General features: G+C 43.3%; 1 protein-coding gene across 8 annotated transcripts in view; it reads left to right on the forward strand.

Moving 5' to 3' along the window:
* LOC106611330 (DNA (cytosine-5)-methyltransferase 3A) overlaps positions 1-21904 on the forward strand; it is a 61637-nt gene extending 39733 nt beyond the window's left edge. For 5 of the 8 annotated variants that reach the window (XM_014211429.2, XM_045723657.1, XM_045723654.1 and 2 more), the window contains 17 exons: positions 726-977; positions 1439-1597; positions 1846-1953; positions 5676-5832; positions 6546-6695; positions 7216-7260; positions 8489-8568; positions 12892-13004; positions 13330-13519; positions 13985-14069; positions 14887-15032; positions 15613-15703; positions 15810-15958; positions 16302-16402; positions 16759-16828; positions 17089-17207; positions 17615-21904. In XM_014211429.2, coding sequence (XP_014066904.2) covers positions 726-977; positions 1439-1597; positions 1846-1953; positions 5676-5832; positions 6546-6695; positions 7216-7260; positions 8489-8568; positions 12892-13004; positions 13330-13519; positions 13985-14069; positions 14887-15032; positions 15613-15703; positions 15810-15958; positions 16302-16402; positions 16759-16828; positions 17089-17207; positions 17615-17756 — 2157 coding nt within the window. In that variant the 3' untranslated portion in view covers positions 17757-21904. The remainder of the gene's footprint in view (positions 1-725; positions 978-1438; positions 1598-1845; positions 1954-5675; positions 5833-6545; positions 6696-7215; positions 7261-8488; positions 8569-12891; positions 13005-13329; positions 13520-13984; positions 14070-14886; positions 15033-15612; positions 15704-15809; positions 15959-16301; positions 16403-16758; positions 16829-17088; positions 17208-17614) is intronic. The other 3 variants (XM_045723655.1, XM_045723653.1, XM_045723656.1) reach the window with 3 other exon arrangements.
* The last annotated feature ends 6082 nt before the right edge of the window (positions 21905-27986 follow it).

A 27986-nucleotide genomic window follows, 5' to 3' on the forward strand; every position in this document is an offset into this window, starting at 1 on the left:
TAGACCAGGCACAGAAAAGATTAGACCGGGCACTAAATCAGACTGAGGGGGAAAGATTTAGACTAGGCACTAAATCAGACTGAGGGGGAAAGATTTAGACCAGGCACTAAATCAGACTGAGGGGGAAAGATTTAGACTAGGCACTAAATCAGTGAGGGGTAAAGTAACATCATCAATAATGATTTTCTTTTCTACAAAGAAAATTATTGGCTGATGATCTTCTGAACTTTCCAATACCTTTCTAATGCATTTAATTCACTTCAAACCATACTTCCTTCAGGTCGAAATACTGTCAAAAGTACTGTCACGCTGATTTGTAATAAATTGTCATAGCCCCAATTAAAGAAGTAAACATTGGCCGTTGATTACATAACTCTTTTTTTTTACATGGTGGGGTCACAAGAAAAATTTATATCAAAATGGGTTCGTGTACCAAAAAAGTTTTGGAACCACTGCATTAAACTTTCTGCAGAAAGGTGTTTTGAAATATGAACTTTTAAATGCGCTGAACTGTACATGTAGCTGCCTCTTCATCCCTGTGTGACTTACTTGGTAGAGCATGGCACTTCCAATGTCAGAGTTGTGGGTTCGATTCCCGCTTGGGCCACCCATGCAAAAATGTGTATACACACACACACACACACACACACACACATATATGCACTGTGGTGTTTTAGGCAGAGATAAGTGACCTCTCCCTGTCCCATGTCTCTATGGTGTTTCAGGCAGAGAAAAAAGCCCAACTGGTGTCAGTGTTGAACTTAATGGAGGACCATGAGGAGATGGAGCCTGAGCCACAACAGAAAGAAGAGGTGTCAGTCATCACACCCCACCAGCAACAACAACAACAACAACAACAACAACAGCAGCCCACGGACCCAGCGTCCCCGACTGTGGCCACCACACCTGAACCTGTCCCCATGGCAGGAGGGGACAAGACATCCCCCAAGCCTGCCGATACTGAGCCGGAGTACGAGGTAAACACACGGTGTAGCAATTACATATAATGTATACTATTTAGCAGACGGTCATCCACCAGACACTGACTGATAGTTCAGTGAGTACATTGTTGTTTGTTAGTATGGGTATGTGATGATCCCTGTAGTACAGGTGTGGTTTTGGCATTGGGGAGCTAGTGTTGGGGAAGCTGAGGGGGTTCTCCTTTTATGTATTTATTTAACCTTTATTTAACTAGGCAAGTCAGTTAAGAACAAATTCTTATTTACAATGTCGACCTACCCCAACCCGGACGACGCTGGGCCACTTGTGCGCCGCCCTATGGGACTCCCAATCACGGACGGTTGTGATACAGCCTGGAATCAAACCAGGGTCTGTAGTGACGCCTCTAGCACTGAGATGCAGTGCCTTAGACTGCTGCGCCACTCTGGAACCCCTGGTGGTGTTATTGTTGTTGACCGTTGTTGTTGTTGTCCTGTAGGACGGGCGGGATTTCGGCATTGGGGAGCTGGTGTGGGGGAAGCTGAGGGGGTTTTCCTGGTGGCCTGGTCGTATTGTCTCCTGGTGGATTACCGGACGCAGCCGAGCTGCCGAGGGGACACGATGGGTCATGTGGTTCGGTGACGGAAAATTCTCAGTGGTGAGTAAAAAACTGTAAAACAGGGTAACAGTGTTGTGTTCAGGTAGGCACTAATGATGAAAACAGAGTGGAACTGGAAGGGACTACCTGGATTAATTTGCCCAATAAGAAACAGTCATTTTCAGTTTCTGTTTTAAAACGTTTTGCTACAGTGTACCCTACTGAACACCACCCGTTATAAACAGCATTTCTGTTCCACTAGTTAAAAAATAAATTAAAAAGATCAATGACAATGTTGTGTTGTACAGGTGTGTGTAGAGAAACTGTTGCCTTTCAGTTCCTTCTCCAACGCCTTCCATCAGCCCACCTTCATCAAGCAGCCCATGTATAAGAAAGCCATCTACGAGGTGCTACAGGTCAGTACGGGGTTAGCTTTCATTGTTTCATTCACAGTATTCAGTCATTTCCCATCACAGCGGGTTAAACTAGTTGAAATTACGTCATTATTACCAGTTCACAACTAGGCCTGGAGTATAATCTGGTTGTAATGGATTATAATCTGGTTGTAATGGATTATAATCTGGTTTGTAATGGATTATAATCTGGTTGTAATGGATTATAATCTGGTTTGTAATGGATTATAATCTGGTTTGTAATGGATTATAATCTGGTTGTAATGGATTATAATCTGGTTGTAATGGATTATAATCTGGTTGTAATGGATTGTAATCTGGTTGTAATGGATTGTAATCTGGTTGTAATGGATTATAATCTGGTTGTAATGGATTATAATCTCGTTGTAATGGATTATGATCTTGTTGTAATGGATTATGATCTCGTTGTAATTGATTATAATCTGGTTGTAATGGATTATAATTACATTGTAATGGTTGTAGTTTGATTGTGATAATGTCATGTCAACCAGCTTTGTGCGCTGGGGGGGATAGCTCAAAGATACTGCACATCTCAAAACCATAGACCATGGGTAGGCAACTAGATTCAGCCGCGGGGGCCGATTTTTGTCTGAGAGGAATTTTCGGGGGGCCAGAACATACTTATAATAATTTTGAACACTCCAAATTTACCAGCAACTAAGATCAAAAAGAGATTAGTCCTTTAGTCCTTTTGGAAATTTTTCTTAGTAAGCCATACCCCTGCCATAGACTGTTGAAAGAGGCATCAAAACCTCTAGAATGGTGATGCCGATGTGCCATTGAGCAAGGCCCTTAACCCTAATTGGCTCCAGGTCCGGTGTTGATAATGGCTGACCCTGGCCGTGATCCGCTCACCGAGGGAGTCACATGGGGAGTTGGGATGTGTAAAAAACACATTTCTAATTCACACATGTGTATAATACTCATCAAAATATTATTATTATTATTATTATTATTATTATTACTATAGAATGGCTCCAAGAAGGTGTACTCTGTAGTAATGACAGAGGCTTATAATACCTACTGTAAATCTCTGGATAAGAGGGTCTGCTAAATGACTCATTACTGTAAATCTCTGGATAAGAGCGTCTGCTAAATGACTCATTACTGTAAATCTCTCTGGATAAGAGCGTCTGCTAAATGACTCATTACTGTAAATCTCTCTGGATAAGACCGTCTGCTAAATGACTCATTACTGTACATCTCTCTGGATAAGAGTGTCTGCTAAATGACTCATTACTGTAAATCTCTCTGGATAAGAGTGTCTGCTAAATGACTCATTACTGTAAATCTCTCTGGATAAGACCGTCTGCTAAATGACTTATTACTGTAAATCTCTCTGGATAAGAGCGTCTGCTAAATGACTAAAATGTCAATGTAAATACCTGCTAGTATACATACATACAGTGCATTGGGAAAGTATTCAGACCCCTTCACTTTTTCTACATTTTGTTACCTTACAGCCTTATTCTAAAATGGATTACATTATTGTTTTACATTATTGCTACAAGCTTGGCACACCTGTATTTGGGGAGTTTCTCCCATTCTTCTCTGCAGATCCTCTCAAGCTCTGTCAGGTTGGATGGGAGCTGCACAGCTATTTTCAGGTCTCTTCAGAGATGTTCGATCGGGTTCAAATCCGGGCTCTGGCTGTGCCACTCAAAGACATTCAGAGACTTGTCCCAAAGCCACTCCTGCGTTGTCTTAGCTCTGTGCTTAGGGTCATTGTCCTGTTGGAAGGTGAACCTTCGTTCCAGTCTGAGGTCCTGAGCGCTCTGGAGCAGGTTTTCATCAAGGATCTCTCTGTACTTTGTTACATCTTTCCCTCAATCCTGACTAGTCTCCCAGTCCTTGCCGCTGAAAAACATCCCCACAGCATGATGCTGCCTCCACCATACTTCACCGTAGGGATGGTGTGAGGATTCCGCCAGACGTGACTCTTGGCATTCAATCTTGGTTTCATCAGACCAGAGAATCTTGTTTCTCATGGTCTGAGAGTCCTTTAGGTGCCTTTTGGCAAACTCCAATCAGGCTGTTAAGTGCCTTTTTCTGAGGAGTGGCTTCCGTCTGGCCACTCTACCATAAAGGCCTGGTGAAGTGCTGCAGAGATGGTTGTCCTTCTGGAAGGTTCTCCCATCTTTACAGAGGAGCTCTGTCAGAGTGACCATCGGGTTCTTGGTCACCTCCCTGACCAAGACCCTTCTCCCCCGATTGCTCAGTTTTGCTGGGCGGCCTGCTCTAGGAAGAGTCTTGGTGGTTCAAAACTTCTTCCATTTAAGAATGATGGAGGCCACTGTGTTCTTGGGGACCTTCAATGTTGCAGACTTGTTTTGGTACTCTTCCCCAGATCTGTGCCTCGACACAATCCTGTCTCGGAGCTCCATGGACAATTACTTCAACCTCATGGCTTGGTTTTTGCTCAGACATGCACTGTCAACTGTGGGACCTTATATAGACAAGTGTGTGCCTTTCCATATCATGTCCAATCAATTGGATGTTCCACAGTGGACTCCAATCAAGTTGTAGAAACATCTCAAGGATGATCAATGGAAACAGGATGCACCTGAGCTCAATTTCAAGTGTCAAAGCAAATGCATTTCTGTTTTTTATATTTAATACATTTGTAGAAACTTTGAAAAATCTGTTTTCACTTTGTCATAATGGGCTATTGTGTGTAGATTGATGAGGAACTTGTTTAATTCCATCCATTTTAGAATTAGGCTGTAACGTAACAAAATGTGGAAAAAGGGAAGGGGTCTGAATACTTTCCGAATGCGCTGTACATATAGTGGGCTACGAAATTATTGACACCCTTGATAAAGACGAGCATAAATGACTATATAAAATAAACAATTTAGATACTGAGCTATATTGTATGCTCCCAAAAATTATAGTATTCTATACTAATACAATTATTAAAAAAAAAAATGGGAGTAAAATGTATTGACACCCCATTTTCAATACCTTTCAATACCTCACCTTGTGAGGATAATGGCACTGAGCCTTTTGTAAAATGTTTTATTAGTTGGAGAACACATTGGGAGGGATCTTAGACCATTCCTCCATACAGAATCTTTCCAGATCCTTGATATCCTTTGTCTACGCTTATGGACTGCCCTCTTCAATTCAAACCACACGTTTTCAACGTTTCAAATGTCCTGGCACTGAGTAAAGTTCATGATGCCCTTGACCTTAACAAGGATCGGTGGAAACAAAATAGCCCCATAACATCAAAGATCCACCACCATATTTTACAGTAGGTATTGGGTTATTTTCTACTGATCCGTTCTCATTGACGCCAAACCCACCACTGGTGTGCATGGCCAAAGAGCTCTATTTTCATATTATCTGACCAAAGCACCAGTTCCAATCCAAGTTCCAATGACTTTTAGCAAACTCCAGGCGTTTACATTTGTTTAATGACATGAAAATAGAGCTGTTTTACTTCTTAAACAAGACACAGCAATTGTATTAGTATAAAATAATATAATTTCCCCAAAAAATGTTTGCATACAATATAGCTCAGTATTTTAATTATTCATTTTACACAGTCATTTTTGCTCATCTTTATCAAGGGTGTCAATCATTTTGGACCCCACTGTACACACACACACACACACACACACACACACACACACACACACACACACACACACACACACGATGAAATGATGGTAACACTGACAGGTCATGTCTCTTTGCAGGTGGCTAGCACCCGAGCAGGCAAAACCTTCCTTGCCTGTCCAGGGAGCGATGAGACAGACACCTCCAAGTCAGTGGATCTACACAACAACCAAATGATAGATTGGGCTGTGACAGGCTTCCAACCCACCGGGCCCAAGGGCCTAGAGCCACCAGAAGGTAAGTTCAAGTTTCATGTTTATTTGACAATGATTTGTAGTGAATATATTGGAAATCACCTGAGCTTAGAGCCACCTGAAGGCAAGAGGAGCTCATACCATGTTATAACCCTTTTAATAAGACATGAAGACTCATACCTACAATACCATTGTAGTGTCCACGTTACATTAGCCAAGGGAAATGTGTCTTTTGCTTCGTTCTCAACTCCCACGAGACAGCACACATCACACACAGTTGAGAGAAGTACAGGGCCAGACTGCAGCTGGAGAGCATGTTGTGGGGATAAGGGCCTTGCTCAAGGGCCCAACGGTTGGGGAATGTCTTTAGGATGTGATCCCAGCAGCCCTCCAGTTGCCAGATCAATTCCCCCCTTTTTTCCAGCGCCCGGCCCGGGATTCAGACTGGCCACCTTGCGGCTACAGGTCCAACTCCTTAGCCGCTGGGCTACCTACCGCCCCTACCTACCTACACGCTTATAAACAAGTAATAATCCAATATACCGGCAGGCTTTAAGTAAAGTGTTACCGAAATGAGCGCCACAAAGAAAGCAGAAGCTCAATTTCTACACCATATGGTAGATGTATTACACTACAGCTAACATGGCACATAATGAGGAAATAAAGAATCTGACTTGGGTTGTCCTTTGGAAGTACTCTGTTTTCCTCTGCTTATCAGAGGTGTTTATTGTCTTACTCATATGCCCCACCCACCAGAGGAGCGTAACCCATATAAGGAGGTGTACCCTGACGTCTGGGTGGAGCCAGAGGCGGCAGCCTACACGCCCCCTCCAGCCAAAAAGCCTCGCAAAAGCACAGCAGCCGAGAAACCCAAGGTCAAGGAGATGATTGACGAGGGGACGAGAGGTAAGGCGGCTCCTTTAAGTGTCTTAAATAGGGGTTGTGACCCCTATATACTTCCTCCTCGGGGCTGTGTGTGTGTGTGTGTGTGTGTGTGTGTGTGTGTGTGTGTGTGTGTGTGTGTGTGTGTGTGTGTGTGGTGACAGGGTAGCAGGTGCTTGTACTAGAAGTCAAAGGGTTAACACATCAAATCTGTTAATGAGTGTAGGTGTTGTATGTTATGTAGCTGGTAAATGTTATGTAGCGCTTATCTATCTTTTATGTAGTTGTTATAAATGTACTCAGCCTAACTCTCATTATAATACACTTTATATTGTAGATAGATCTATTTAATATATTTAAAGCAAATGGAGGGGTAGGAGGAAGTATGTCTGCAGATAATTTTTTTTTTTTTACATATCCTGAAGATGTCTGTAAAGATGTATCTGTCTGCAGATGTAAACAACCGTAAACATGTCGTCCCCTACGAATGATACAACAAACATGCATATCATATCCTGATCTGAAACTGTCTGTCTGTTTCCAGAGAGACTCGTGTATGAAGTGAGACAGAAGTGCAGAAGCATAGAGGGTAAGTGTTCTGTCTCTGTGTTCAGACAGCCAGGGTCGTGTTCAGACAGCCAGGGTCGTGTTCAGCCAGGGTCAGACAGCCAGGATCGTGTTCAGACAGCCAGGGTCAGACAGCCATGGTCATGTTCAGACAGCCAGGGTCGTGTTCAGACAGCCAGGGTCGTGTTCAGACAGCCAGGGTCGTGTACAGGCAGCCAGGGTCGTGTACAGGCAGCCAGGCTCATGTTCAGGTAGCCAGGGTCGTGTTCAGACAGCTAGGGTGGTGTTCAGCCAGGGTCAGACAGCCAGGATCGTGTTCAGACAGCTAGGGTCGTGTTCAGCCAGGGTCAGACAGCCAGGATCGTGTTCAGACAGCTAGGGTCGTGTTCAGCCAGGGTCAGACAGCCAGGGTCGTGTTCAGCCAGCCAGGGTCATGTTCAGACAGCCAGGGTTGTGTACATACTTCCAGGGTCGTGTTCAGACAGCCAGGGTCGTGTTCAGACAGCCAGGGTCATGTTCAGACAGCCAGGCTCATGTTCAGGTAGCCAGGGTCGTGTTCAGTAGGCATCAAATGGAACAAAGTGACTATTTTATATCATTTTTACATTTTACATTTTAGTCATTTAGCAGACGCTCTTATCCAGAGCGACTTACAAATTGGTGCATTCACCTTATAATATCCAGTGGAACAACCACTTTACAATAGTGCATCTAAATCTTTTAAGGGGGGGGTTAGAAGGATTACTTTATCCTATCCCATATTGGCATATTGCATATTGCATCCTTATGAAATGTACATTCTTCTCATATCTGTTCAATTATGCCTTTTGAATCCAAGGCTGGGTGCATGGCAGTGGGGTTTTCAGACCTCCTGTTGGTCTTGTGTGCATTGAACTTTCTTGACATTGGATTGTACAGTCAGATGGAACAGAGTAAATAGACATTTTAACATCATAGATTTAGCTGGTGGTAACTTGTGGAATAGACACTGGCTGGAATGCGGTTTTAACCAATCAGCATTCAGGATTAGACCCAACCGTTGTATAAATGTTCATAAAGGACTCTGTTTACGCACCTTTTTCTTTTGAAAGTAGTTGCTAGGCACCTATTATGTTAAAGCACCGTCTCTCCATCAGAGAACAGTTACCCACTTATTGATTTACATCTTTGAGCGATCAGGGTTTACCCACTTGTTGGTTTTATCACTATGTCTCTGGCTTGCACCAATTACATTCTGTCTTTCTCCACAGACATCTGCATCTCCTGTGGAAGTTTGAATGTTTCCCGTGAACACCCTCTGTTTGCTGGAGGAATGTGCCAGAGCTGTAAGGTAAGGAGGGAAGAAGAGGCCTTCGAGGCCATGAAGTCAGGACTAGCTGTAGGAGTCAGGACTAGCTGTAGGAGTCAGGACTAGCTGTAGGAGTCAGGACTAGTTGTAGGAGTCAGAACTAGCTGTAGGAGTCAGGACTAGCTGTAGGAGTCAGGACTAGCTGTAGGAGTCAGGACTAGTTGTAGGAGTCAGAACTAGCTGTAGGAGTCAGGACTAGCTGTAGGAGTCAGGACTAGCTGTAGGAGTCAGGAGCAACTGTAGGAGTCAGGACTAACTGTAGGAGTCAGGACCAGCTGTAGGAGTCAGGACCAGCTGTAGGAGTCAGGACCAGCTGTAGGAGTCAGGACCAGCTGTAGGAGTCAGGACTAGTTGTAGGAGTCAGGACTAGCTGTAGGAGTCAGGACTAGCTGTAGGAGTCAGGACTAGCTGTAGGAGTCAGGACTAGCTGTAGGAGTCAGGACTAACTATAGGAGTCAGGACTAACTGTAGGAGTCAGGACTAGCTGTAGGAGTCAGGACTAGCTGTAGGAGTCAGGACCAACTGTAGGAGTCAGGACCAGTTATAGAAGTCAGGACCAGCTGTAGGAGTCAGGACTAACTGTAGGAGTCAGGAGCAGTTATAGAAGTCAGGACTAGCTGTGGGAGTCAGGACCAGTTATAGAAGTCAGGACTAGCTGTAGGAGTCAGGACCAGCTGTAGGAGTCAGGACCAGCTGTAGGAGTCAGGACCAGCTGTAGGAGTCAGGACCAGCTGTAGGAGTCAGGACTAGCTGTAGGAGTCATGACTAACTGTAGGAGTCAGGACTAGCTGTAGGAGTCAGGACCAGTTATAGAAGTCAGGACTAGCTGTGGGAGTCAGGACTAATTGTAGGAGTCATGACTACATGTAGGAGTCATGACTAACTGTAGGAGTCAGGACTAGCTGTGGGGGGGACCAACTGTAGGAGTCAGGACCAGCTGTAGGAGTCAGGACCAGCTGTAGGAGTCAGGACCAGCTGTAGTAGTCAGGACCAGCTGTAGGAGTCAGGACTAACTGTAGGAGTCAGGACCAGCTGTAGGAGTCATGACTAACTGTAGGAGTCAGGACCAGTTATAGAAGTCAGGACTAGCTGTAGGAGTCATGACTAACTGTAGTAGTCAGGACTAGCTGTAGGAGTCAGGACTACCAGTTATAGAAGTCAGGACTAGCTGTAGGAGTCAGGACTAGTTGTAGGAGTCAGAACTAACTGTAGGAGTCAGGACTAGTTGTAGGAGTCAGGACTAGTTGTAGGAGTCAGAACTAGCTGTAGGAGTCAGGGCCAGTTGTAGGAGTCAGGATTAGCTGTAGGAGTCAGGACCAGTTGTAGGAGTCAGGACCAGTTGTAGTAGTCAGTGTTAGTTGTAGGTGTCAATGCTAGCTGTCGGAGTCAGTGCTAGCTGTAGGGGTCAGGACTAACTTTAGGAGGGCTGTATGTATCAAGTGTCTGCAGCAGGAGTGCTGACTTCAATAAATCATTCACATTTATTTATAAAGCCTTTTTTACATCAGCCGATGTCAAAAAGTTTCTCTACAGAAACCCAGCCAAAAAACCCAAACAGCAAGCAATACAGATGTAGAAGCACGGTGGCTAGGAAAAACTCCCTAGTAAGGCAGGAACCTAGGAAGAAACCTAGAGAGGAACCAGGCTCTGAGGGGTGGCCAGTCTTCTTCTGGCTGTGCCCGGGTGGAGATTGTAACAGAACATGGCCAAGATGTTTAAACGTTCATAGATGACCAGCAGGGTCAAATAATAATAATCACAGTGGTTGTAGAGGGTGCAACAGGTCAGCACCTCAGGAGTAAATGTCAGTTGGCGTTTCATAGCCGAGCATTCAGAGTTCGAGACAGCAGGTCCGGGACAAGGTAGCACGTCTGGTGAACAGGTCAGCGTTCCATAGCCGCAGGCAGAACAGTTGAAACTGGAGCAGCAGCACGACCAGGTGGACCTGAGGCATGGTCCCAGAGCTCAGGTCCTCCGAGAGGGGAGGAAGAGAGAGAGAATGAGAGGGAGCATACTTAAATTCACACAGGACACCAGATAAGACAGGAGAATTACACCAGATATAACAGACTGACCCTAGCCCCCCGGCACAGACTATTGCAGCATAGATACTGGAGACTGAGACAGGAGGGGTTGGGAGACACTGTGGCCCCACCCGACAACACCCCCGGACAGGGCCAAACAGGCAGGATATGACTCCACCCACTTTGCCAAAGCACAGCCCCAACACCACTAGAGGGATATCCGCAAACCACCAACTTACTACTCTGAGACAAGGCTGAGTATAGCCAATGAAGATCTCCCCCACGGCACAAACCGAGGGGTGCCAACCCGGACAGGAAGATTGTCAGTGACTCAACCCACTCAAGTGACACACACCTCCTAGGGACGGCATGGAAGAGCACTAGTAAGCCATTGACATAGCCCCCGTAAAGGGTCAGAGGCAGATTATCCCAGTGGAGAGAGGGGAACTACTCCAGTGCCTTTCCGTTCACCTTTGCACCCCTGGTCCAGAATACACTCAATCATAAGACCTACTGAAGAGATGAATCTTCAATAAAGACTTAAAGGTCAAGACCAAGTCTGCGTCTCTCACATGGATAGGCAGACCATTCCATAAAATGGAGCTCTATAGGAGAAAGCCCTGCCTCCAGCTGTTTGCGTAGAAATTCTAGGGACACTAAGGAGGCCTGCGTCTTGTGATCGTAGGTGTATACAGCAGGACCAAATCGGAGAGGTAGGTAGTAGCATGCCCATGTAATGCTTTGTAGGTTAGCAGTAAAACCTTGAAATCAGCCCTAGCCTTAACAGGAAGCCAGTGTGGAGAGGCTAGCACTGGAGTAATATGATCCAATTTTTCGGTTCTAGTCAAGATTCTAGCACTAACTGAAGTTTATTCAGTGCTTTATCCGGGTAGCCGGAAAGTAGAGCATTGCAGTAGTCTAATCTAGAAGTGACAAAAGCATGGATTAGCATTTCTGCATAATTTTTGGACAAAACATTTCAGATTTTTGCAATGTTATGAAGATGGAAAAAAGCTGTCCTTGAAATATTCTTGATATGGTCGTCAAAAGAGAGATCAGGGTCCAGAGTAACGCCGACGTCCTTCACAGTTTTATTTGAGACGACTGTACAAACATCAACAACCAACCCCTACCCCTATCCCTACCCCTACCCCTATCCCTATCCCTACCCCTATCCCTACCCCTATCCCTACCCCTACCCCTAACCCCTAACCCTAACCCTACCCCTATCCCTACCCCTACCCCTACCCCAACCCCTATCCCTATCCCTACCCCTACCCCTATCCCAACCCCTACCCCTACCCCTATCCCTACCCCTACCCCTAACCCCTATCCCTACCCCTACCCCTATCCCTACCCCTAACCCCAACCCCTATCCCTACCCCACCCCTAACCCCTAACCCCTACCCCTAACCCCTACCCCTAACCCCTACCCCTATCCCAACCCCTACCCCTACCCCTAACCCCTAACCCCTAACCCTACCCCTAACCCTACCTTGAACCAGATAAAGCGTCCGGGTGAAAAAGTTGAATGAAAAAAGTAGAGCAAGGAAAAATGATTAAATGGTTATTATAAAGTTCAGATCAGTTTTGCTTTTAGATCAAATAAATATGATTACAAGGACAGGTTGGACATGATTCAGCACTCTTACTCTGAGATGCTTGATACGGGCCCTGGTCTAACTCCTCTTACTCTGAGATGCTTGATACGGGCCCTGGTCTAACTCCTCTTACTCTGAGATGCTTGATACGGGCCCTGGTCTAACTCCTCTTACTCTGAGATGCTTGATACGGGCCCTGGTCTAACTCCTCTTACTCTGAGATGCTTGATCGGGCCCTGGTCTAACTCCTCTTACTCTGAGATGCTTGATACGGGCCCTGGTCTAACTCCTCTTACTCTGAGATGCTTGATACGGGCCCTGGTCTAACTCCTCTTACTCTGAGATGCTTGATACGGGCCCTGGTCTAACTCCCCTCTAGGTTTTAAGCCCTATTTTAAAGCTCTCTGTTACCAAAACACAAACACAGCTTACAGGAAAGGCTTACAGAATCACTAGACACACAATGTGTTAACAATAAGGCTATTACAAACACAACAAACCTTTAGTACACAGTCAGTGTTCCCTGTGAGTTAATGATACTTAGTGTTCACACTGGTTTTCTCATTGCTACATGTTGTTCTTTTAATGATAATATTGACAATAATGTGATTCAACTTATAGAGCGCATATCATTACACAGCGAATCTCAAAGCTGAAATGTTTTGTTCACTGTGTTCCAGAACTGCTTTCTAGAATGTGCATATCAGTATGATGACGATGGTTACCAGTCATACTGCACCATCTGCTGTGGGGGACGAGAGGTTCTCATGTGTGGGAACAACAACTGCTGCAGGTGAGTGGACTACTTTCATATGATGCTGAGTTCACAAATATGTGTGTTATTGTTCATTAACTTGTGTGATTCACTCAGTGTGTTAGTGTGTGAGTGTACCAGTTTACGTTTATCTTGATGGTTTGCATAAGTGTGTGTGTGTCTTTGTGCATTGTGTGTGTACAGTATGTTTGTTCTTACGTTTGTGTGATTGTGTGTGTGTGTGTGTGTGTGTGTGTGTGTGTGTGTGTGTGTGTGTGTGTGTGTGTGTGTGTGTGTGTGTGTGTGTGTGTGTGTGTACTAGTGTCTAGCAGTGTAGTAACACACCTCCCTCTGTCCCCTCCAGGTGTTTCTGTGTGGAGTGTGTTGACCTACTGGTGGGGCCAGGCGCAGCACAGATAGCTATAAAAGAGGATCCCTGGTGCTGCTACATGTGTGAGAAGAGCCAGAAGGGAGTGTTCGGCCTGCTGGAGCGTCACACTGATTGGCCCTGCCGTCTACAGCACTTCTTCGCTAACAATCACGACCAAGATTTTGTGAGTAGTACCTCAATACTAGCTGATTGTGGGAAGTTCACAGCCACATGCGCCGAATACAACAGTAAAAGGCTTACTTACAAGCCCTTAACCAACAATGCAGTTTTAAGAAAAATAAGTGTTAAGAAAGTATTTACTAAAATAACCTGAAGTAAAAAATGTATAAATAAAATAACAAATCAAAATAAAGAAGCCACAGAGGCACAGTGACTCTATGTTCCGTTGTGATACACAGTGTGTATTACAGCCAAATTAGCTCCCTAAATCTGCAAAAATGAGCAGGCAGATTATCACAGCTATGGGGCTCTATGAATAGGGCTTCACACATTAGAGACAGCTGAAGTCATTCCAGGCTCCCTCTCATCTGGGTCAAAACTGAGCCGTATCTTCTCTCTCTCTCTCTCTCTCTCTCTCTCTCTCTCTCTCTCTCTCTCTCTCTCTCTCTCTCTCTCTGTTGTTTCACAGGAACAACCAAAGCTTTACCCTCCAGTCATGGCAGAGAAGAGACAACCTATTCGTGTCCTGTCACTGTTCGACGGCATAGCAACAGGTTAGACGGGAATCTGTCCTCTTCTCTCCTCCTTCCCCTCTCTTTCCCCTCCTCTCCTCTCCTTGACACAAAACCCTCTGAAAGTCTCTAGCTCTACAAACCGTTCTGTCTGCCTCAGGTTTCACTGGGACTGGCCCCCTAACTGACTATATTTACTACACTGACTGTCATGGATGGATGGATGGATGGATGGAAAACTAATCCACACAGTATGCTGTTTAACCATAGTGTCTAGCAGTGCACTTCACATACCTTTCCTGTCTGTCCTTCACTTCCCTATCTGTTTATTAAAACCATACAAAAGAAGTGGGAATTCCCACTCATGTTTAAAGAAAAGGCAACCACTGTGAATGCTAATTAATGGTGCGCCTCAGGCCAGAACTTCAGTGTTGTGTCTGTATTCAGTCATTCACTTCATCAATTTCAAGTTAATCATTATTTAAATAGAATCATCCACTCTATTTAACCAGGATAATCCACTCTATTTAACCAGGATAATCCACTCTATTTAACCAGGATAATCCACTCTATTTAACCAGGATATTTCTTTAAACATTTTAGTCATTTAGCAGACGCTCTTATCCAGAGCGACTTACAGTAGTGAATGCATACATTTCATACATTTTCCCCCCCGTACTGGTCCCCCGTGGGAATTGAACCCACAACCCTGGCATTGCAAACACCATGCTCTACCAACTGAGCCACACGGGACCTAATCCACTCAGCAACAACTGTCAGTGTTGTCCAGGAAGTCATGGCGTCCATCAAAAGAACAACAACATGCTACTGTTTGACCTCATTGACCTCTAACCTTTAGGTCTGCTGGTGCTAAAGGAGCTGGGTATCCAGGTGGAGCGCTACGTGGCATCGGAGGTGTGTGAGGACTCTATCACGGTGGGCATCGTCAGGCATCAGGGACGCATCATGTACGTGGGCGACGTGAGGAACGTCACACGCAAACATGTGAGTATCATATCGTATAATGTTATGAACTGTGAGACTAGATCAAGGTCACTCCCAATAGCCTGGCACAAAGACGAACGCCCCAGCCACAGTCTCTTAATGAGGATATCCCAATAGCCTGGCACAAAGACGAACGCCCCAGCCACAGTCTCTTAATGAGGATATCCCAATAGCCTGGCACAAAGACGAACGCCCCAGCCACAGTCTCTTAATGAGGATATCCCAATAGCCTGGCACAAAGACGAACGCCCCAGCCACAGTCTCTCAATGAGGATATCCCAATAGCCTGGCTCAAACACGAACGCCCCAGCCACAGTCTCTTAATGAGGATATCCCAATAGCCTGGCTCAAAGACGAACGCCCCAGCCACAGTCTCTTAATGAGGATATCCCAAATGAGAAAGATTGTAAGGCACCTATCAGTGAGGGTTATTACAATAACACTTCCTATAACATTACTTCAACCGCTAAAGCACAAAATGTGTCTCTTAGTTGGATAATCTGTCTATTTTGTCTTTCTTATCTCCTGTTCTCCTCCTTTCTCTCGTTGTTTTCCTGTTCTCTCTCTCCCTCGGTAACAGTTACACGAGTGGGGCCCCTTTGACTTAGTGATTGGTGGAAGTCCGTGTAACGACCTCTCTATTGTCAACCCAGCTAGGAAGGGTCTTTATGGTAGGTGGCAGTTCTTTACCATTTTTCACTTGTGTTCTGGGACCGCTGAAGACTTATTTCCTGTAGCTGAGTTTTATATGCCTGTCCTTCTCTGCCTGTCCTGTAGAGGGCACTGGTCGGCTGTTCTTTGAGTTCTACCGCCTGCTGCACGAGGCTCGGCCCAAAGAGGGCGACAACCGGCCGTTCTTCTGGCTCTTTGAAAACGTGGTGGCCATGGGCGTCAGTGACAAGAGGGACATCTCTCGCTTTCTAGAGGTTTGTTCCTTTACAGACACTATATAACTTCTACAAGAACAAGTGATACTATATTTCAGTCATGTAAGTCATGTATATCAGTCATCCATTGGAATATGGATTCATGTATTATGAATACCTTGTGGTGATAATTGACAGTGCATGCTGTCAATATAGTAGTTAGGTTATGAAGGAGCACTTTAAACTGTTAATTTAAAGATATTAATTGATCATTGTATGAGATTTTCCTTATCCAAAATATTATCTTCACTACATTCTTCTGGTCATTATTGCAAAAGAGAATGTGTCTTCAATAACCTGGTTAAATAAAGGTTAAATGAATATCCTGTCTCTCCTCTTCCAGTGTAACCCGGTGATGATTGATGCCAAGGAGGTGACTGCTGCCCACCGTGCCCGCTACTTCTGGGGCAACCTGCCTGGCATGAACAGGTTGGTGAGAGAACGGTGAGGGAAGAAACAGCGAGCCTGTCACCTAAAGCAATGCACACCTGGGCTACTTCCTGAGCCAGTCAAACCCAGGAACTAAATAATCCTAATCACCTTTTTTATCTCTCCCCTCCTCTCTCTCCCTCGCTCTCTTTCTCACGCTCTCCTTCTCTCACTCACTCGCTCACTCACTCTCTCTTTCTCTCTCTCTCTCTTTCTCTCTCTCGCTCTTACTCTCTCTCGCTCTTACTCTCTCTCTTTCACTCTCTCTCTCTCTCTCTCTCTCTCTCTCTCTCTCTCGCTGTCTCTCACTCTCTCTCGATCTCTCTGTATTTTCACACATCTCTTACTTTTCCATTTGTATTCCTCTTCAGACCCTTGACGGCCATGTTCACTGACAGACTAGACCTTCAGGACTGTTTGGAGCACGGCAGAACAGCGAAGGTCACTTATTCATCTATTTTTGTAGCTGTATTTTTATTTTTTAATTTTTTTACAAATTATGCATATGGCCAAATATGTAATTTATATAGTTCATTAATTGGATTAACTTAGTTCAAGAAAAAAATACGTTTTGTGAGTACCTTTTGAACTGTCAAATGAAATGTTTGGTCAAATGGACAATTTGGTCTGTAAACAATAGTTGGTTGTCCTATTCTTATGCACCAGCCACTTAGTGTGTGCACCATCTGGTTTCCCCTCAGTTTGGCAAAGTGAGGACCATCACCACTCGCTCTAATTCCATTAAGCAGGGTAAAGACCAGCACTTCCCCGTCTTCATGAACGAGAAGGAGGACATTCTCTGGTGCACTGAGATGGAGAGGTAGGAACTGATTACCTTTCTAATGAATTCATCATACCATAATTAAATGACTTTATTATGAGCAGTTTTTCACAGTGGCATACATCTTTATTATAAAATGATTCCCTTACAGAAAGTGATAGATATGATTCCAATGTACCCTCCTATGAAGGACCTAAAGTCAGTCTCACATGGAAACATAGCCCTATGTCACTAATTCTCAAGGCACTCTTCCTCTCTTTGTCCCTTTGTATCTATCCATCTGTCTCCTGCTCTGTCTGTCTGTCTGTCTGTCTGTCTGTCTGTCTGTCTGTCTGTCTGTCTGTCTGTCTGTCTGTCTGTCTGTCTGTCTGTCTGTCTGTCTGTCTGTCTGTCTGTCTGTCTCTTGTTCCCTCTGGTGGCTGTCTGGTTACTGTCTCCTTCCCCAGGGTGTTTGGCTTCCCAGTCCATTACACAGACGTGTCCAACATGAGTCGGCTGGCCAGGCAAAGGCTTCTGGGAAGGTCGTGGAGTGTACCGGTCATCCGACACTTGTTTGCACCACTCAAAGAATATTTTGCCTGCGTTTAACAAGACTTGGCTCAACAAGACCACCTGCGTTTAACAAGACTTGGCTCAACAAGACCACCTGCGTTTAACAAGACTTGGCTCAACAAGACCACCTGCGTCTAACAAGATTTTGGCTCAACAAGACCACCTGCGTTTAACAAGACTTGACTTAACTAGACCACCTGCGTTTAACAAGACTTGACTTAACTAGACCACCTGCGTTTAACAAGACTTGACTTAACTAGACCACCTGCGTTTAACAAGACTTGACTTAACTAGACCATCACAAACATAGAACTGATGTTGTAACTAGAAGCATTGGTGAAGTGATACTACTCCCTGGCACCTGGTATCATTTCCCAGGCAAGCAAAACATCATGAAAGTAAATATTTCAAATTATTTCTTGTAATTTGAAATGTACTTCTTATTCTATTTAATATGTATATGTCATTTTATCCTTTAGGCAGTGTTATCCAGTATTTTTTTAATTGATTTATTTGTGCAAGCTATACTTGAGACAATGCTTTCTTCTCAAGGCACTGAGAAAGAAGTAACTAGGATCTGTGTGGTTTTTAGAATAAGGACTAGGATTGGATGATTGGAAAAGATCTGAGAAAGAGTTGCTGATACTGTATGTACAGTATGTATGTGAAAGATATTGGCTGTGTAGGCATGATTTTCTATTGGCCAATATCTGAAGTGGGTAAAGCAAGCCAGCGATAGTATAGTCATGTTGAGTTTTGATTCCTCCAGCTACTGAGCCTCGCAGAGCTAAAGTGAATAAGGATGATTGTCTTCAGTGTCGCAGAAAGCTGTGTCTTAATGAATCCAAAACATCAGATCACATATACCTCTTTGTTTAAAGTTTATATACACAGTTAACTGAAGGTAAAGGTACTACTGTAAAATGGTTACAATACCATGGTGCTTCACGACGATAGGAAGCATCACAGGTCATGTGGCACAGGCACTACACTTTAGACAAGATGGGAATTTAAAAAAAACATTTCCTAGAAAGTTTTTTTTTTTCAGTGTAATGTTTTCACTATTTAAAGAAGTTCTGTGTTATTTTAGTAAATTTAAATGATTTCAAAGTGGAGATTAAAGGTGTGGTAACAGAAGACTGCAGAATAATATGCCATATCCTCCTCTGTTCTGTTTTACAGCTTTAATAAACATCAATTCTACTGGTGTTTTTAAAAATAATTCTTCAAGCCTTGCTACATGTAAACTCAGGCCCCCCCATGCATGCCTATGTCTGACTCTGCACAAACACAACAGGAAGCTAGCCACATGGGCAGTGATGCATTCTGTCGTTACAACAACAACAAAATACCTTAAGATCAAAGTCTGTGGTGAACTACTTTTTTCTACTGTCATTACTGTACAACTGTTAGTGAGCATGGTGATTGGACTGGAGGGAGGGCGGGTGGCCTGGGGTTTCCATAATAAAGTAAAGACTCTCTCCTTCCCTTTTTCACCCCTGCAAAACTACATACTGTCAGGTGCAAATCTTCTAACAAAATGGTGCGGCTTCACAATGTTCTTCTACCTTTTTATAGCAATTTTGTGCTGTTTTACCAACATTATAAAGCACTTTTTATATGTATACTTTTTTTTCTTCAGTATTTTAAAATGTTTCTTCTTGGTTTTTCTTGTGAAATGTTATGTTTTTATGATGTGAACTGTTCTACAGCTGTGTAATACAGTATGTTTTCTATACAGTAGGGCTGTGCCAATAGAAGTGGAAGAATGAACTCATAGAATTATGTTAAATCCATGTATCCATGGAAATGATTGATTATTGATCCTACTCAATGTACAGTAGATTCATAGAAAATGATTGATGTGCTCCATTTTCATATTGTCTTCTGTTGAAAGCCGTAATTCAGTATGTCATTCTCTGGATAAAAAAAGAATGTGTCTATTTCTACTAACATTGTAGAATTTAAAACAGAGTTAAGGAACTATGTTATACCGTATGTTTGTAACGTTACCTTCCCAAATGAATACCAGACCGCAGATGCAATGTCCTCTGCACTTTCCTCTTGTAGACCTCAAATAATTAGAAAAAGCGAGAGTGATAGACAGATTTCCAAACTTATTACAGGCATAAGCGTTTTTTTTTTTTTAGAAACTCAGTCGGGGTCTCAGAATAGTACAATATACCAGGTGCAAATTTTGAAATTTGGTTGGGCATCATTCGGCAGTTTTTCTTTTGTTATGTCAGTCACTGACAGTCACTCAATTGGCCATGTCAGCTAACAATGTTTAGATTGGTAGTTAGTCTAGCCTGCTATCTAAACTTGTAGTAGTCATGGCCAAATACTGACCGGGCAAGCAGGGCACGTGCCTAGGGCCCTGACCTCAAGGGGGCCCCATTTATTTGGTTAATTATTCTCACTCTAAATCATGGCAGAATGTGTAGAATTACAGGAAATTAGCTTTAAAACTCCAAAAATGTCTCTACCCCATGGCAAAATGGATAGAATTGCAGGAAATTAGCTGTAAAAAATAAATTCTCTGCCCCATGGCAAAATGAGTAGAATTGCAGAAAACTTTATTTAAAACTGCAACATTTTCTCTACGCACCATGGCAAAATGTGTAGAATTGCTGGGAATTAATTTTTAAACTTGTGGACGATTTAGAAATGAGTTTTTCAGAACTCAAAACTGAAGAGTGAATGGTGACCAGAAAAATACAATAGCAGAGGTTATGACTTACCAATGTTCTATCTAAATATTCAAAATGACTTCATTTCATAAATGTAGTTTCATACATGATTAAGTTCTTAAGTGACCTTATCGTATCCTTTCCACCTTTTTAGTTGAACTTCGGACATTGGGTTTGCAGGAATCCTAATGCCTTGTGTTGACATTGATGTTAATTCCCTTTCCCTATAGTAAATGACCATGCCCCTTGTACAGTTTGTACATAGAGTTTTCCTGTCACTGTTTTTGGTTTGTTTTTATCTTTTTGAATTACCTATGAGATGTACAAATATAATTCTTTGCTAATATATATCATGGAATTAGAAAAAAAATTAGGTAAAAAATTAAATGAAAAATAAAATCAAGTAAAATAGTATTTTTTTTTATATCAAAATAAGCTATGAAGCATTAGAGGGTAGACTCCAAGTTTTGCCTTCTAGTACTGTTCATTTGTTTTATTTGTTTTTTTGATGTTCTGAGTGAGTCCTGAGTGAATCCAGTTTAAATGTGTCAAGTGATCTTTAGCCTAATAATGACAGCTTTAAGATGCAACAGTCTCTACTTCACTGCACAGCCCTACATAATGTTGGTTGGTTTTGCCTTTTGTTTCTTTTTATAAGAACTATAAAGAGGGATTGTAGGTGTTTCTGATGGTGCTAAACATTTTATCTAATCAAGAAAAAATATATTTGTTTTGGAAGAGAAATAAAACTTGTCTTGACAATGACTGTTTTTAACTTCCTTGTAGTAATGATGGAAAAGCACCATTATTTCACTCTCATAGGATGCATATATTAACAAATACATTTGAACTTTTGACTTGAAAAAATTATAAATGATAAATAATAATGAGTTTCCTATATTGTTTTAGACTAGAAATTGCTGTAGTTGGTTGGTGCTTATCTGTTGGAAAAACCATTTACTCCATAATGGGAAATAACAAAAAAATAAAAGCATTTCAGTAATAATGTTTACTGTAGCATAATATATGTGTAAAACCTGGCATTCGCTTTGCTTCTTAATCCTACCATAATATGCCATAATATTCTGTCCTCCATGTCTTGTTTTTGATGGTCATTTTTGTTATTATTGGCAAATAGTGTGTCCCAAATGGCACCCTATTCCCTATATAGTGCACTACACTACATTGGACACTAGTCAAAAGTTGTGCTCTATATAGGGAATAGGGTGCCATTTAGGATTCTTTCCCATGACATTTCACTGTTCCAATGCATCAGACAGGTCAGTCTGTGTGACTTTCTTTTTGTGTCATATTAATTGTTTTATGGCCTATGTTCTTCGTCTTTAAGATGATCAGTGCATACAGTAAATGTAGCAGTCATTCTCCACCCTTTACCCATTACTTATGTTTTAGTGCCCAGAAATAAGAAAACGGCTCCTTATGTATTTGTGCTGGAGAACACTTGAATAAATGTATTGTTTTTGTGCAAAAATATGATAGCTCTTGTTATTCTTCACCTGTACCCGGAATAAATTGAACCATACAAAATCTGATCACTATTCTTGATCAGGTTTCTTGGCAACATAATAACATACATTACCTATGGAACAATTGTTGCACATCTATACTAAAGTAAAAACTAAAGCCTACTTTTAAACCGTTTTAAAATCTCAGAGACATTTTTATTTTAAAAAAGGTAATAGTTTGTTGGCTCTGCTATTGCTCACATCACCCTGGATTTTCTCACACATTTAAGGCCTAATGATTACTAATAATAATGATCTGTGTTTGTAGTGTTTATTATAGCCTCATGTGTTGTCATGTGTTCATAATGATTACATAAACCTTAAATCTGAATAGTATACTTAATGATAAAAAAATAATGTGTATTGTTATTTATAGGCTCTCTAGTGATTTTATGGCCTCCTTGCTTTACTATCCATGATCATTCTTTTCACAATATGGTCCTGTGTGGCTCAGTTGGTAGAGCATGGTGCTTGCAATGCCAGGTTTTTGGGTTCAGTTCCCACGGGGGACCAGAATGAAAATGAATGCACTCACTACTGTAAGTCACTCTGGATAAGAGTGTCTGCTAAAATGTAATCACAGTTCACATCCAATATTGACAAGATTTTCGAGTGATTGCTCTAACAATGGAAATACATGTCCTCAAAGATGGCAGACTGGAGGAGGTGAGATCAGATGGGACCATTGTCTCCTACTCAATCATCAAGTTTGCAGATGACACAACAGTGGTAGGTCTGATTACCAACAATGACGAGACAGCCTACAGGGATGAGGTGAGGGCTCTGGCGGAGTTGTGCCAGGAAAATAACCTCAACGTCAACAAAACGAAGGAGCTGATCGTGGACCTTAGGAGACAGCAGAGGGAGCACGCTCCCATCCACATCGATGGGACCGTAGTGGAGAAGGTGAAAAGCTTCAAGTTCCTCGGTGTACACATCACTGGCAATCTGAAATAGTCCACCCACACAGACATTGCGGTGAAGAAGGTGCAAAAGTGCCTCTTCAACCTCAAAAGGCTGAAGAAATTCAGCTTGGCCCCTAAGACCCTCACAAACTTTTACAGATGCACCATTGAGAGCATCCTGTCTGGCTGTATCACCGCCTGGTACAGCAACTGCACCGTCCGCAACCACAGGACTCTACAGAGGGTGGTGTGGTCTGCCCAATGCATCATCGGGGGAACACTGCCTGCCCTCCAGGACATCTACAGCATCCGATGTCACAGGAAGGCCAATAAGATCATCAAGGACCTCAGCCATCCGAGCCATGGCCTGTTCACTCCGCTACCATCCAGAAGGAGAGGTCAGTACAAGTGTATCAAAGCTGGGACCGAGAGACTGAAAAACTGTTTCTTTCTAAAGGCCATCAAACTGTTAATTAGTCACCACTAGCCGGCTTCCGCCCAGTACCCTGCTCTGAACTTTAGTCACTGTCACTAGCCGGATACCACCCGGTACCCTGCTCTGAACTTTAGTCACTGTCACTAGCCGGCTACCACCCGGTACCCTGCTCTGAACTTTAGTCACTGTCACTAGCCGGCTACCACCCGGTACCCTGCTCTGAACTTTAGTCACTGTCACTAGCCGGCTACCACCCGGTACCCTGCTCTGAACTTTAGTCACTGTCACTAGCTGGCTACCACCCGGTACCCTGCTCTGAACTTTAGTCACTGTCACTAGCTGGCTACCACCCGGTACCCTGCTCTGAACTTTAGTCACTGTCACTAGCTGGCTACCACCCGGTTACTCTATCATGCACTTTAGAGGCTGCTGCCCTATGTACAAAGTCATGGAACATGAATCGTTTTAATAATGTTTACCTACTGTTTTACCCACTTCATATGTATACTGCTCAAAAAAATAAAGGGAACACTTAAACAACACATCCTAGATCTGAATGAAAGAAATAATCTTATTAAATACTTTTTTCTTTACATAGTTGAATGTGCTGACAACAAAATCACACAAAAATAATCAATGGAAATCCAATTTATCAACCCATGGAGGTCTGGATTTGGAGTCACACTCAAAATTAAAGTGGAAAACCACACTACAGGCTGATCCAACTTTGATGTAATGTCCTTAAAACAAGTCAAAATGAGGCTCAGTAGTGTGTGTGGCCTCCACGTGCCTGTATGACCTCCCTACAACGCCTGGGCATGCTCCTGATGAGGTGGCGGATGGTCTCCTGAGGGATCTCCTCCCAGACCTGGACTAAAGCATCCGCCAACTCCTGGACAGTCTGTGGTGCAACGTGGCGTTGGTGGATGGAGCGAGACATGATGTCCCAGATGTGCTCAATTGGATTCAGGTCTGGGGAACGGGCGGGCCAGTCCATAGCATCAATGCCTTCCTCTTGCAGGAACTGCTGACACACTCCAGCCACATGAGGTCTAGTATTGTCTTGCATTAGGAGGAACCCAGGGCCAACCGCACCAGCATATGGTCTCACAAGGGGTCTGAGGATCTCATCTCGGTACCTAATGGCAGTCAGGCTACCTCTGGCGAGCACATGGAGGGCTGTGCGGCCCCCCAAAGAAATGCCACCCCACACCATGACTGACCCACCGCCAAACCGGTCATGCTGGAGGATGTTGCAGGCAGCAGAACGTTCTCCACGGCGTCTCCAGACTCTGTCACGTCTGTCACGTGCTCAGTGTGAACCTGCTTTCATCTGTGAAGAGCACAGGGCGCCAGTGGTGAATTTGCCAATCTTGGTGTTCTCTGGCAAATGCCAAACGCCCTGCACGGTGTTGGGCTGTAAGCACAACCCCCACCTGTGGACGTCGGGCCCTCATACCACCCTCATGGAGTCTGTTTCTGACCGTTTGAGCAGACACATGCACATTTGTGGCCTGCTGGAGGTCATTTTGCATGGCTCTGGCAGTGTTTCTCCTGCTCCTCCTTGCACAAAGGCGGAGGTAGCGGTCCTGCTGCTGGCTTGTTGCCCTCCTACGGCCTCCTCCACGTCTCCTGATGTACTGGCCTGTCTCCTGGTAGCGCCTCCATGCTCTGGACACTACGCTGACAGACACAGCAAACCTTCTTGCCACAGCTCGCATTGATGTGCCATTCTGGATGAGCTGCACTACCTGAGCCACTTGTGTGGGTTGTAGACTCCGTCTCATGCTACCACTAGAGTGAAAGCACCGCCAGCATTCAAAAGTGACCAAAACATCAGCCAGGAAGCATAGGAACTGAGAAGTGGTCTGTGGTCCCCACCTGCAGAACCACTCCTTTATTGGGGGTGTCTTGCTAATTGCCTATAATTTCCACCTGTTGTCTATTCCATTTGCACAACAGCATGTGAAATTTATTGTCAATCAGTGTTGCTTCCTAAGTGGACAGTTTGATATCACAGAAGTGTGATTGACTTGGAGTTACATTGTGTTGTTTAAGTGTTCCCTTTATTTTTGTTGAGCAGTGTATATACTGTATTCTAGTCAAGGCCTTCCTATTTAACTATTCCTGGACATATACTATTCTTCAGATATATTACATATTCTATCCATATATCTATACATCCAATCACACATACACACATATATATATATACACACACACATATATATATATATATATATACACAGTTGAAGTCAGAAGTTTACATAAACCTTAGCCAAATACATTTAAACTCAGTTTTTCACAATTCCTGACATTTAATCCTAGTAAAGATTCCCTGTCTTAGGTCAGTTAGGTTCACCACTTTATTTTAAGAATGTGAAATGTCTGAATAATAGTAGAGAGAATTATTTATTTCAGCTTTTATTTATTTCATCATATTCCCAGTGGGTCAGAAGTTTACATACATTCAATTAGTATTTGGTAGCATTGCCTTTAAATTGTTTAACTTGGGTCAAACAGTTCGGGTAGCCTTCCACAAGCTTCTCACAATAAGGTGGGTGAATTTTGGTTCATTCCTCCTGACAGAGCTGGTGTAACTGAGTCAGGTTTGTAGGCCTCCTTGCTCGCATACGCTTTTTCAGTTCTGCCTAGAAATTTTCTATAAGATTGAGGTCAGGGCTTTGTGATGGTCACTCCAATACCTTGACTTTGTTGCTCTTAAGCCATTTTGCCACAACTTTGGAAGTATGCTTGGGGTCATTGTCCATTTGGAAGACCCATTTGCAACCAAGCTTTAACTTCCTGACTGATGTCTTGAGATGTTGCTTCAATATATCCACATAATTGTCCTACCTCATGATGCCATCTATTTTGTGAAGTGGACCAGTCCCTCCTGCAGCAAAGCACCCCACGCTTCACGGTTGGGATGGTGTTCTTCGGCTTGCAAGCCTCCCCCTTTTTCCTCCAAACATAACAATGGTCATTATGGCAAAACAGTTCTATTTTTGTTTCATCAGACCAGAAGACATTTCTCCAAAAAGTAAGATCTTTGTCCCCATATGCAGTTGCAAACCGTAGTCTGGCTTTTTTATGGCAGGTTTTGGAGCAGTGGTTTCTTCCTTGCTCAGCGGCCTTTCCGGTTATGTTGATATAGGACTCGTTTTACTGTGGATATAGATACTTTTGTACCTTTTTCCTCCAGCATCTTCACAAGGTACTTTGCTGTTGTTCTGGGATTGATTTGCACTTTTCGCACCAAAGTACGTTCATCTCTAGGAGACAGAACGCGTCTCCTTCCTGAGCGGTATGACGGCTGAGTGGTCCCATGGTGTTTATACTTGCATACTATTGTTTGTACAGATGAACGTGGTACCTTCAGGCATTTGGAAATTGCTCCCAAGGATGAACCAAACTTGTGGAGGTCTACAATTTTTTTTCTGAGGTCTTGGCTGATTTCTTTTGATTTTCCCATGATGTCAAGCAAAGAGGCACTGAGTTTGAAGGTAGGCCTTGAAATACATCCACAGGTACACCTCCAATTGACTCAAATGATGTCAATTAGCCTATCAGAAGCTTCTAAAGCCATGACATAATTTTCTGGAATTTTCCAAGCTGTTTAAAGGCACAGTCAACTTAGTGTATGTAAACTTCTGACCCACTGGAATTGTAATGCAGTGAATTATAAGTGAAAAAATCTGTCTGTAAACAATTGTTGGAAAAATTACTTGTGTCATGCACAAAGTAGATGTCCTAACCGACTTGCCAAAACTATAGTTTGTTAAAACAAAATTTGTGGAGTGGTTGGAAAATGAGTTTTAATGACTCCAACCTAAGTGTATGTAAACTTCCGACTTCAACTGTATATATACAGTACAAATCAAAGGTTTGGACACACTTACTCATTCAAGGGTTTTTCTTTATTTTTACTATCTTCTACATTGTAGAATAATAGTGAAGACATCAAAACTATGAAGTAACACATATGGAATCATGTAGTATCCAAAAAAGTGTTAAACAAATCAAAATATATTTTATATTTGAGATTCTTCAAAGTAGCCACCCTTTGGCTTGATGACAGCTTTGCACACACTTGGCATTCTCTCAGCCAGTTTCATGAGGAATGTTTTTCCAGTCTTGAAGGAGTTCCCACATATGCTTAGCAGTTGTTGGCTGCTTTTCCTTCACTCGGCGGTCCAACTCATACCAGACCATCTCAATTGGCACAACTCCGATATGTATTTTTTTTCTAAGTTGCCGAAATGCCACATGCGTTCATTTATATTATTAGTACATTTATATTATTAGTACATTTGTAACAACCTAACTGTTACGAAACTTCTATTCGATCACATAAGCCTTACGTAGCAAATGAGTTATTGCATTTTTTGTTGACCAAATTCGACACTCTCTTTGACCTCCATACAAAGATTCCTCACTTCGTGGGTTTATTTTCGTGGACAGATTTTGGGCGGAGTAAAACCTCTCGCTTCGCCTCTTCCTCTCTGTTCCTAGCCACTGCCTCCAATAATGGTACAGCCCCCTCCAAGTGGATACGCCCTAAGTGCATACTGATTGGTTCCTCTGGTGGCCGATTTGCATTATCTACCGGTGATTGGAGCGTCTGCACGTTGCACGGGCTTGGATGCTGTGATCGGAGGTTGAGAAGCCTGGATTCTGCTCGCTGTCTACCCGCAAGTGTTTGTCTC

The sequence above is a fragment of the Salmo salar genome, chromosome ssa09 (assembly GCF_905237065.1).
Source record: "Salmo salar chromosome ssa09, Ssal_v3.1, whole genome shotgun sequence".
NCBI classification, from domain to species: domain Eukaryota; kingdom Metazoa; phylum Chordata; class Actinopteri; order Salmoniformes; family Salmonidae; genus Salmo; species Salmo salar.